Source organism: Canis aureus, chromosome 10, assembly GCF_053574225.1.
Source record: "Canis aureus isolate CA01 chromosome 10, VMU_Caureus_v.1.0, whole genome shotgun sequence".
Taxonomy (NCBI): domain Eukaryota; kingdom Metazoa; phylum Chordata; class Mammalia; order Carnivora; family Canidae; genus Canis; species Canis aureus.
Genome location: NC_135620.1, coordinates 56804350 through 56816350, shown reverse-complemented (window position 1 = coordinate 56816350; position 12001 = coordinate 56804350). Strand labels below are relative to the sequence as shown.

The 12001-nt window shown below is 38.2% G+C and overlaps 1 protein-coding gene across 2 annotated transcripts in view; it reads right to left on the bottom strand.

Moving 5' to 3' along the window:
• The window catches only part of NCBP1 (nuclear cap binding protein subunit 1), a 37411-nt gene that overhangs the window by 23406 nt on the left and 2004 nt on the right, over positions 1–12001 (bottom strand). Inside the window, exons 2-6 of one of the 2 annotated variants that reach the window (XM_077912624.1) lie at positions 5466–5554; positions 4806–4906; positions 3421–3577; positions 1201–1308; positions 716–837 (exon numbers count right to left, since the gene is read on the bottom strand). In XM_077912624.1, the coding sequence (XP_077768750.1) occupies positions 716–837; positions 1201–1308; positions 3421–3577; positions 4806–4906; positions 5466–5554 (577 nt within the window). Of the gene's footprint in view, positions 1–715; positions 838–1200; positions 1309–3420; positions 3578–4776; positions 4907–5465; positions 5555–12001 lie in introns of those variants that run through there. The other variant, XM_077912625.1, reaches the window with a different exon arrangement.

The following is a 12001-nucleotide window of genomic DNA, read 5'->3' as shown; positions in this document are numbered from 1 at the left end:
CATTATATGTTCTCATTCATTTGGGGAATATAAATAATAGTGAAAGGGAAAATAAGGGAAGGGAGAAGAAATGTGTGGGAAATATCAGAAAGGGAGACAGAACGTAAAGACTGCTAACTCTGGGAAACGAACTAGGGGTGGTAGAAGGGGAGGAAGGCGGGGGGTGGGAGTGAATGGGTGACGGGCACTGGGTGTTATTCTGCATTTTAGTAAATTGAACACCAATAAAAAAAAAAAAAAAAAAAAAAAAAAAAAAAAAAAAAAAAAAAGAAGTGTGGGTTAGAAGAGCCACTATTTTAAGGACTTGGTTTAGGACTTACATGAAATAAATACATTGTATGTGCTAAACTTCCGTCTCAAATATTGTGATTCAGTAGGTCTGAAGGTTGGGATTGGAGCACATTTAAGTCCTACAGGGAAGTCTTATGCACATTAGGATTTGAGAACCACTGTGTGAGAACAGAAGATATTTTATGACTTTGCCAAAGCAGCTCAAAAGGAGCTGTTACCAACTCCTTTGCACCAGTAAAGTAAGCAAACATTGAATTACCCTGAGGTCTCAGAAAGTTATAAGAGTAGGGGAATGAGGTTACTTAGAGAAAGCCATTAGGAACTCTGCAGTTTATTTGTGAGAAATGAAACTGACATGGTATTACTAACAGATAAAATATAGCACAGTTATCGTATCAGTAAGAATAATGAGCCGTGCCCTTACTTAAGATAGCTTTCAGTGTTGGCAAAGATGCGGTCCATCTCTGCATCTTTCTTTTCGTATAACTCCTTTCCAACCCAGGGCAAAGATGACAGAAAGGCATACACATACCAATCTCGCCGCACCTGAAGAATTTTTTAAAAAGGCAAATTTAAAATATGTGCTGGTTAATTTTCATTCATATTGTACTTATATCTGAATGAATTCCTCCATTCCTAGGGAGGCTTTTAATACAGCTTAGGTAAGACACCCCTGGCTCAGTCAGAGCATTTCTACCTCATATTAGTTTTAATTTTATCAGACAGATCAGTGAATTAACATACAGATATCAGAGAACCCACCACTGTGGCAGGTGACTTAGCTTGTAGATATTAAGAATTTATAGTGTGAAAATCTACTGTTATCTTTTGGTTTTGATTACGAAAGGGTTACCAGGGAAAAATTCCTAGTACTGTATGGACAAGATTCAGCATACCGTGTTTTCTTACCTGAGGTACATCTTCTTCCTGAGTTACACTTACAAAATTTTCAAACATAGCAACCATGGATGGGGCAGCAATGACATGACAATTCACAAGATCAGATAAAAAACGGACCTGTTACAGAAAACGATTTCTATTAAATCTAAATGTAATATAATCACACAATAGACAGTCTTGTAATGATTGAAACTACAGGTCTGAAAAACTATGCCTCAAGACTGAATCTAACCTGCTGCCCGTTTTTCTTTTGCACAGCCTGTGAACTAAGAGTGGCTTTCAGATACTCAAATGCTTGAAGCAATCCAAAAGAATATTTTATGATTTATACAAATTATATGAAATTAAATTTTAGTGTCCACAAATAAACTTGTATTGGAACACAGCAAGCTCATTCATTTATATATTTTCTATGGCTGCTTTTGTTCTACAACAGCACAACTGAGTACTTGTGACAGAAACCGAATGAAGGATGGGAATCTGCATTTACAGGTTCCTATTCCATAGCTACATCAACCTATAATCTTTTCAGTCCTCTGTGAAAAAATTTTCACTGGACTAGAGAAATGGAAGTTTCTGAACAGATATTTGTTGGATGTCCCTTGTGTGCCACTAAGCACTTTTAAAGTTTCTCACAGTCTAGTGGGACAAGCATAATCTCAACCCAAAAGAATGACTCCTTTAAGGTAAATTAAAAAAGTATTCTAGGAACAGTGATAAAGGGAGTAGGGGAAAGCATCATAAAGGAGGAAATACCTGGGCTAGGTCATAAAGGATGAGTGAAGTATGCCTCAAGTGGAGAGTAACAAGAGTATTCTAGGCAGGATTCAAAAAGATGTATTCAGGGATCTGCAAATAATTGTGAAACAGCTGGAGGGTATATGGGAAGCAAGGAGAGAGAAAGATTGGGGCAGCCATAAAAGGTCAGCACTGAGTGTGGACTTAATCTTAAGCCTGACTGGTGTTTAACTTTTTTGGTAATATACTCAGTAAAAGACCTTGATCACATACATGCAATTCTAGGTAATATAAATAAACATAAATATCATACATAAACATATATACTATACACTGGCCCACTGTCAATCTATGTATTACATATTAGTAAGGCTTATTAATTACATTTCCATTTAAGATAAGTATTTACTTCCCCTCACCCAGTGAATCATCTTGTGCGCAAGATTTTGAAAACCTTCCACTGTAGAGAATGGAAAGGAACTCGGGTTTGTGATCTATAACCAACATGAGCAGTGAGTTACAGAAAGACCGGTCTGGTGCCACAGTAGGAGTCAGAATGAAAGACAGAGAGTCTGGATGCAAATGATCAGTTAAGAGCCTGTCTTAAAACATGAGGAGGAAGGGAGTGTTCTGGCTGGCTCAGTAGGGCATGAGACTCTGAATCTTGGAGTCATGAGTTCAAACCCCACGTTGGGCACAGAGCTTACTTAAAATAAAAGGCACGAGAAGGAAGGCATGAACTATGCTAGTGGTCCTGGAGACAAAAGAAAAGGGACAGGCCAGAGGGAAATTTACGAGGCAGAAATGACAGGATGTGGGAACTACTTACAGGATAAGGGGGCAAAGGGAAGACAAACATTAATGCTCAAGTCCCTAGATGGGTAATGCAGTAGACAGCAGACCCTGTGTGTGGTTTGGGAAGACAGAATGATACATTTAGGGATTTTTGTAACTAAGGGACTTCCAGGCAAGATATCTTAGGGCTATCCAGGTAGTATCTGTAATACAGGTCTGGAGCTCAGGAGAAAGGCTGAAGTAGGACATACAGATTACCAACTTGTTAGGAAGGGTCACTCAAATAAAGATGGTTTGTAACGAAATGAGAGAGAACGAGAATGCTTTAGGAGAGAGTGTTTAAAGTGAAGTGAGGACAGAATCCTGGGAAACACAAAATATAAGGGGTAAAGGAAGATTACCCAGTAAAAAGAGACAGAGAAATAGAAGGGAGGTGGCAGCAGGAGGTCCTCAAACAGTGGTGCTGCAGAAATCCACAGACAAGAAAGTAGTGTAAAGCATCACATGCTACTAGAAGGTCAACTAGTATTTAGAGCGAAAAGAAGCCACTGGATTTGATAATGAGCTCTGTGGTACCTTTAGTGAGAATGGTTTCAGAAGAGCAGCTACTGTGGTGAGAAAGAAAAAATTCCTTGGTTGTAGCTCACTTCTCCCCCTCCAACCCAATCATCATAATATACTAAAAAAGTAACTTACCAAATATACAGCTTCATTATAGTTGTTTGCTTTCAGTGATTCTTTAAGCTGACGAATCATAGCTTCTACAAACTCTCCACCAAAATTGTAATTCCTGGCATTCAGCAGTCCAACTAATGTTGTATAAATTGTCAACTTCTCAGGTAACAGGCGTGCACTGATTTGAGAACCCAGTACAAGAAAACCCCAAAACAACAGTATTATGTTAAGTTGCTTGATTCTATATTATATAAGTCTTTTGTCATTTTACTAACTTTGGAACAGGATTCCTTTGAGCTATATTTTTAAAACTATTTCAGAAAAGGCATAAATGTTGAGAAGAATTGGACATGACCCCTGTAATTTTTTATTTTAATTCTAATTAATCCAAGAATTAAAAGTAAAACAACTCTAATTATAAATTTATCAAACTAAAGTAAGTATAATTAATGCTAAACCAGTTTTTCTTCTAATGTGTTTAGTGGACTTTAAAGAGCAGTTCTACAGAAACTGTTTCCATGGTAAAACATCTGGGAAATGCTGGGTGAAACAAGTTTCTTCAATGCAGAATCATTAAGAGGGAGATGGAACATTCACCATTTCTAAACTTAGCTAACCAAATGTCACAGGATCAGAATTCCACTTTGAGAAACACTATTTTAGTTGCTTAGAAAAAATTCAGAACTAAAACCACTTCCAGCTAAGTTCCTATCAGTTAAATTGCTGAATGTCAACATGGTACTTGGACATAGTAAGATATCTTTACACAACTTTTATCCAAAAGTTGTTTAACTATTTCTTTGCAAAGCATACATTAGAGTGATCAATGTCCATCTGAGAGATGAGAAAGCCTGGATTGTTAATTCCACCACTGGGAGATACTGTTTCATGATTTAATTTGAGACTTTTCCCACTTTAATTTACTCACAGATTAAATAATATTTGGTCTAGTTAACCTAACTCAAAGAAAGATTATGCCTATCAATATCTTCAAAAGCTTCTTCAGTCTTCTGAGAAGAACTATTACGCAAGTAACCAGTTCCCAAGTTTGGCTGGTACTACTGATTAAAAATACACATTAAACTCTATATATTGTATATATTTAAATGCTCGTGCTTCAAAGAAAATCTCTGAAATGTGGAAGTGTCTACTTTCACACTTAAAAAATAGTCAACTCAAATGATTTTAAGGTTCCAAGAAACGAAACATAAGGAAAATGCTCAATTTTAGTCCTATTTATCTCTATGCAAAAGAGTTCACCAAAGGTCATTTTGTCTGTATACATTTCCCATTAGAAGGAAAGCTAATAAAACATGGAAAGTAAACATATCTTTTGAACATTCCCAAAGCATTTAAAAGTAGATAATACATTATCACCTGGATTCACAAATCTTTTGCATACATACACTGTACAAAGAAGCCTTAAGATCTTGCTCTTGTAGTTAGGAAGATCAGCTTCTAAAACACCTGCCAAGCCTTCTAGGTTGCTCTCCAGAGAGCAGGCACTCTGTAGAGGACAGCATATTAAATATCTGTTAAGTACTCAGCAATTAGTGAGTGAAAATTTTCTAAGTGATCATAAAAAAACGTTAAAGCCTTATATGCATAAGGCACTATGACAGGTTTAGTATAAATCAGTAATTATTGCTCTATAGAAATCCATAAAAAGAGAATAAATGAAATTTTAAAAGCAAGCAGTCCGAGGAAGCAGAGTAAGAATTAGAAATGGAAGGACATCATCTGTTCTCCTGTGTTTCTGTAATTGATTCACTTAATACACGACCCTAAGCAAATTACCACAGGTATCTAAGACTTGTTTGTTCCTTATTTATAAATTGAGAGGATTATTTCTTAAGGTCTAAGACTCATATTCAAATTCTATGAAAATTATTAAGAACGTTTAACTCACAATTACCTGCATCCCAAGGGTTTAATATGCATTTACTTTGGGATACAGATGCATGGCAATACAAGTTTCATATATCACCAAGTTTTGCTGCAGAAGTGAATCAAGCACAGTCAACTACAATCCTAAGCCCATCAGTCTGTGTCTATCTGGCACATACCTTTTCTCCTACTTTGCATATTAAGGATTCCAAATGATCTTCAGTTTCATTGGCATCCGAGGTCTTTCTCCTTTTGTGAGGCTGTCCTCCTATTTCAACAATGTAAAAAATTAACATTACATGATGAATCTAATACCACAAATTTTATTTAACTTTTTTTTTTTTTTTTTTATTTAACTTTTTAAATACTATCTCTTTCCTATCAGAAATGCTACTTTTTATACACTTTTTTTTTTAAATGTTTATTTATTTATGATAGTCACAGAGAGAGAAAGAGAGAGAGGCAGAGACACAGGCAGAGGGAGAAGCAGGCTCCATGCACCGGAAGCCCGATGTGGGATTCGATCCCGGGTCTCCAGGATCGCGCCCTGGGCCAAAGGCAGGCGCCAAACCCCTGCGCCACCCAGGGATCCCTATACACTTTTTAAAGATTTTATTTATTTATTCATGAGAGATGGAGAGAGAGGCCCAGACATAGGCAGAGAGAGAAGCTGGCTCCCTGCCAGCTAATGCCCCTGATGTGGGACTTGATCCCAGGACCCCGGGATCACAACCTGAGCCCAAGAGAGACACTCAACCATTGAGCCACCCAGGTGCCCCACACAGGAGAAGCTCTTAACTGACCCACCACCTCCCTGATGGGGCTCCATTCACCAAAGGTCTCCATAACCAGGGACACTACAGTTAACTCCAAGAGGCATTAGTTATGTTCAATTTGATGTGAATAGTGCCCTACAAAGGCAATGCAGCAGCCCGGTCCACTTCTGGGGATAGGGAGGAACACTGCTTACAACATCCTAACCACTAGTAGTTAGAATACTTTCTGGAACACTCCTGTACTGCTATTCCCATTCTTTAAACTGAATTGTTCACTGATGATATTCAGTTACTTGGTCCTAAAGATATTCAGTTACTTGGTCCTAAAGTGCCAGTAATACTTATTATTCTAATAATGAAAATTATTATGTAAACCAATGAAATATGGGTATAAAACCAAGTTGAATGCTTTGGAAAGACTAGGCAAAAAAGGGAGGAAAACTTCAGAAGATGAGAAAGGGAGCATAAAACATGAGCATTCCTCACTAGTTTCTCAAGTGTCTGAACTTTCAACTCTATAATTAATAGCTCTGGTTCTATAGACCATGCAGAATTAGAGTATAGTTTACCTCAAGCAATGGGAATCACAATCAGCAGATATATACTCAAAGAAACAACCTGAACACTTTATCAAATAATCAGTGGTAGAAAAGTACGTTTTATGATTTACTTTACTAGTCTATTCTATTCAAAAACCATTATCATTCAAATAATCTTTTTTTAAAGATTTTATTTATTTATTTGAGAAGGAGTGAGCAAAAGTGAGCATAAGCAGGGGCATATGGAGAAGCAGTCTCCCTGATAATTAGGGAGCCCAACGGGAGGCTCGATCCCAAAACTTGGGATCATGACCTGAGCCGAAGGCAGATGCTCAACCGACTGAGCCACTCAGGTACTCCTCATTCAAAGAATCTTAAAAAAAAAGAAAAAAAAAAACATCTACCACACCCAAATCATTATCAATCACCTAACTGTCCTTTTGGTTGCTGAAGAATTCCGGCTGAACAAACTACAAATCAAACTTAGGCACTGGATAGTCTATTACTGTTAAGATTCTTACTATTAAAAAAAAAAAGATTCTTACTATTAATCATCTTTTACCATTTTGTTTAAAACCTTAATATACACACCTTACATCCTTTTGTGGAATAATCTACAGCTTAACAATTTTAAATTAATAGTGTTAAGTATGGAACATGATGCTGTTGATAAACATAATGTTGGCTAGTGTCCCAATACAATTCAACTTTGGCTTCCACCAATTAGATTATTAGGACAACATGTGGACAAGGAAGTAAAACTCTGTAGCAGTGCTAGCGATCTGCATTAATAATGAAATCTGCAGTTGGGTACAGGATTACCCAGGAGTAAGTTAAACATAACTTAAATGGTCTCCAGACTTCTATAGCCAAAGGAACAGAGTCATTTTTAAAGAATTCACAATCACCTACTTGCCTCTATAACATCTGGCTTAAAATATGGTGATTCTCATAAAACATAGCACTCTGGTATTCTAAGCTTGGGTGTCAAAAGTCTCTTCAAGGGATGCCTGGGCGGCTTAGCGGTTGAGTATCTGCCTTAGGCTCAGGATGTGACCCCAGAGCTCCGGGATCGAGTCCCGCATCAAGCTCCTGCATGGACCCTGCTTCTCTTCCCTCTGCCTATGTCTCTGCCTCTCTCTGTCTCTCTCACGAATAAATAAAATCTTAAAAAAAAAAAACAAAACAAAAACCCCAAGTTTCTTCAATGACTGAAACGGTCTTCAAGTACCTTAAACTTAAGCTGAATAAAACCAATCTATTAATAACTAGATAGGACCAGACGGAAGTACTATAAAAGTCCACAGAGTAAAGCACTGTGTGCTTTGACACCCTGACCCTTTAGTTATCATTATGATCTGGCTTAAGTAACAAATGAATATAGTTTTGAGAGGATAATCCCATAAAAAATATAACATGCATGCACTATGACAGTTGAGATGTATTCCTGGAGATATCTGCCCATGTAAAGTGGACATGTGTGACACAGTGGAATCAGTGACCTTGATTCTCAAATATGCAACAAACCTACATCACAGGATCTTTAAAGGTTCCACCACCCAAACAACCAACTTTTACACAAAGGTCTTCTATTTGCAGGATGTATTCCCTGAAAAAAATCCACATATTCAATGCAATGTTTATAAGCTGTCAGCCAGGCTGTTAAAATAGCCTCTCCTAGAGCAGTGGTTTTTAATTGGTGAGATTTTGCCCCCGGTAGGGGCCACATGACATACATACTGTCTCTGGAGACAGTTTTAATTGTCACAAATGGGGAAGTGCTACTGACATCCAGTGGGTAGAGGCCATGGATTCTGCTAAACATATTACATTGGACAACTCCTAACAACAAAGAATAATCCAGCCGGACATATCAATAGTGCCGATGGTGAGCACCTTGGTTCTAGAAAGTAGAATATACTAATAGTATTCTTCAGAAACAGATTATGGTAAGGCTGAGAAAATGCAGATGGCGAAAAACTAGCTGAATGAGAGCAGTTTTTTGTTTTTGAAACTTTAACCACCATTCTCTCCTTTCTGGCTCATCTACTCCGCCAACCCTTTATCTCACATCCCACCCTTCACATCTTCCCTAAATTAACTCTCCAGCTGGCTGGCTTGTTCCCCAATCTATTTGGAATCATACCCCAGTCTTTAAAGCAACCCTCCCAGACCCTCTTATAACCTAGAAAAAGAGAAAATAATGCTGTGAGAGAGAAGGTAGGATTTCTAAAGAAAAACTAGAAAATACAACTACACAGTCCTCCCTAAACTGCAACTCCTATTTTCTCTCTTCCCATTCTGACTGTATGAAAGCACAAGTTTTGTTTGGAGAAGGGGAGGAAGCAGAAAGTACTAAGATAGGCCCCACTCTCACCTGATATTTGAGAGGATATAAAGGAGGGCTGGTAAAACTAGACGCATCTGAACTCACAACAGTAACAGGATATTGAACTCAAAACAGAACCTGGGTATGCAGAGTAAAGCAGCTTCATTAGAATAAAATTTTGGGAATTAGCTAAATGTTTTCATATACCCTCAAGAAAATATATCTAGGATAGCTCCCAAAGAATAGATTTTATATTAAATGTAACTATGTAGACATTTTACAACATAGATTCAGTTACATATTGCCACTTCACTCTGACACCCTTGGCTTATATAGGAGAGAGAAACCAATCTTTATTAAAACCCATTTATGAGGCACCTGGTGGCTCAGTGGGTTGAGCATCCAACTCTTAGTTTCTGCTCAGGTCATGACCTCAGGGTTGTGAGCTAGATCCTGGCATCAGGCTCTGCAACTCAGTATGGAGTCGGCCAAGATTCCGTCTCTTCCCCTCCCTGCTCTCACATGCACTTATATCTTCTCTTTCTGATAAATAAAAAAAATCTTTAAAAAAAAAAAAATCCAGGGGATCCCTGGGTGGCTCAGCGGTTTGGCGCCTGCCTTTGGTCCAGGGCGCAATCCTGGAGTCCCGGGATCAAGTCCCGCACCGGGCTCCCTGCATGGAGCCTGCTTCTTCCTCTGCCTGTGTCTCTGCCTCTTTCTCTCTCTATCATGAATAAATAAACAAAATCTTTAAAAAAAAATCCAAAAACTCTTTGAAAGGATCCTCACATACAAATAACTTTTTCCCTGTAAGGTGATCCTAACTTTATATGGATATACTGTACATCTTATACCCTGAATTATTATAAAAACCGCACTAACTGGAAAACAAAGACCAACCCTGTAAAAGAGAAAGTAGCAAAACCAACCATACAAAAGGGAAAAGTAGATTTAAAGCAGAAGTGACCATCACACCTGAAACAAACTATACTCTTCCTTCGAGTAACAAATCCCTTCACTTCTAATTATTTTTTCTGTAAGTTAAAAAAGTAGTCACAGTCTAAAAGATAAGGCGCTAATTCTAAGTAGCTTAAAAAGGGGGTTAAAAATGGGTTTTTAGCAAAGGTATTCGATAATACAAATTACTTTCTTAAAATAACAAAATAACATACTGAACAGATATTATATGCATTAAAGCTTTGCAGATATTTTTTCCCTTTCTTCAGAGACATTCTTTTTAAAACATTTTTAAAATAGATTTTATTTATTTATTCATGAAATACACACAGAGAGAGGCAGAAACACAGGCAGAGGGAGAAGGAGAAGCAGGCTTCCCACAAAGAGCCCAATGTGGGACTCAACCGCTGAGCCACCCAGGCGTCCCCCTTCAGAGACATTTTTAAAGGGATTCTAAGAAATGAGTTAGTTTTAGCACTGGATCAGTATCCATACATGCTAAATTCCCTTTCAGGATTTCCCTTTCCTTCTCTATAAATTGAACTTCACTCCACCAGCTGAATTTCGTTGGTAGTCTAATCCTGGACACTCTAGTCTCAACAAAGAGACACAATTTTAAAACTGCCCTCTATGAGCTGATCCTTTGCTACCTCTGTGATCTTAGCTCCTACAACTCCCCCCAGCCCCACCCCTCTGACTCTGCTACAGGGATACTGGCCTCCTTACTTTCTGTGAACACCACAGGAATGCTCCAGCCTTCAGTCCTTGGCATTTGTGGTTCCCTTTTCTTAGACTATTGCTTTTCCCCATAGAGCCACCTGGTTTGCTCCCTTCCTGCAAATCTCCCACCAGACACCATTCTCAGTGAGGCCTTTCCTGATCAACTGACATAAAACAGTAAATCCACCTCGCCTACAGTCTCTACCCCCTTTCCCCAGTTTTATTTTTCTCCATAGCCCTTACTACCATTTGATACACTATATTTGATTGTGTTCTGACTGTAAAAGGGAGGCTTGATCTTTATACTGTCCACTACTGTACTGCCCGTAGTTAGGATAGTGCCTGGCACCGTTAAATATTTGTTAAATAAATAATTATATCTTGTCAAGCATATGGAAAGTCATGACAGTCAATGACTGATAAGAGCTGACGATAATCCAGAAATACTCAGGTGTATCTACTTAATTATGACTATCAGAATTCATTTTAAAACAGCCTTCTATAACATTTAAGTGTCTGATATTTCAGATCTTAAAAAAATTAGTAGATGCTTAATTAAAAGATTCAGCTGTTATGGCAGCTGATCCAAATTGTGGCAATTTATCAAAGTTCCAGATTTGGTATAGTATCCAAGAGGAACTATATACAAACTGTCCTACTACTAAATTATTCACCAGAGTTAACTTTAATGAACTCATTTTACTTCTTTTTGTCTTATTTTTAGGTTCCTGCATCAAGATCCAAATGGATCATGATTTACTGTCCAGCTAGTATTAAAAGAAACTGTCAAGAGGGGATCCCTGGGTGGCTCAGCGGTTTGGCGCCTGCCTTTGGCCCAGGGCGCGATCCTGGAGTCCCGGGATCGGGTCCTGCGTCGGGCTCCTGGCATGGAGCCTGCTTCTCCCTCCTCCTGTGTCTCTGCCTCTCTCTCTCTCTATCATAAATAAATAAATCTTTAAAAAAACTGTCAGGAAAGTTATGCCACCATCACAATAGCAAAAGCAAAAGCTGTTTTCTACATATTCACATCCAATTCTCCAGGTTGCCCTCTGGAAACATTTTCTCTCCCTTTAAGGGTACCCTAAAAGGGAGAAGAGTGGAGAAAAGAAAATATGAGAAAAGCAAAGAAAACGAGAAGAACTTTAAAAGACTCAAGTTCCCTAAACCCCAACCAAATTGCATCAGGCATATTAGTTTTTGGTTAATAAAATTCAAAGCCTATGAAAACCGTTTTCTGTGGTCTGCACGTACATCATACACAAAACCTCACACGTTTAAAAAAAAAAAAAAATCTAGGCATCCAGCATAGTAATACTTGGGTAGTGAAGAGACCCCTGGATTTCCTTTCATCCGAGTCCTGGCACTGCTATGTCTCCATGTGTATTACACTAAAA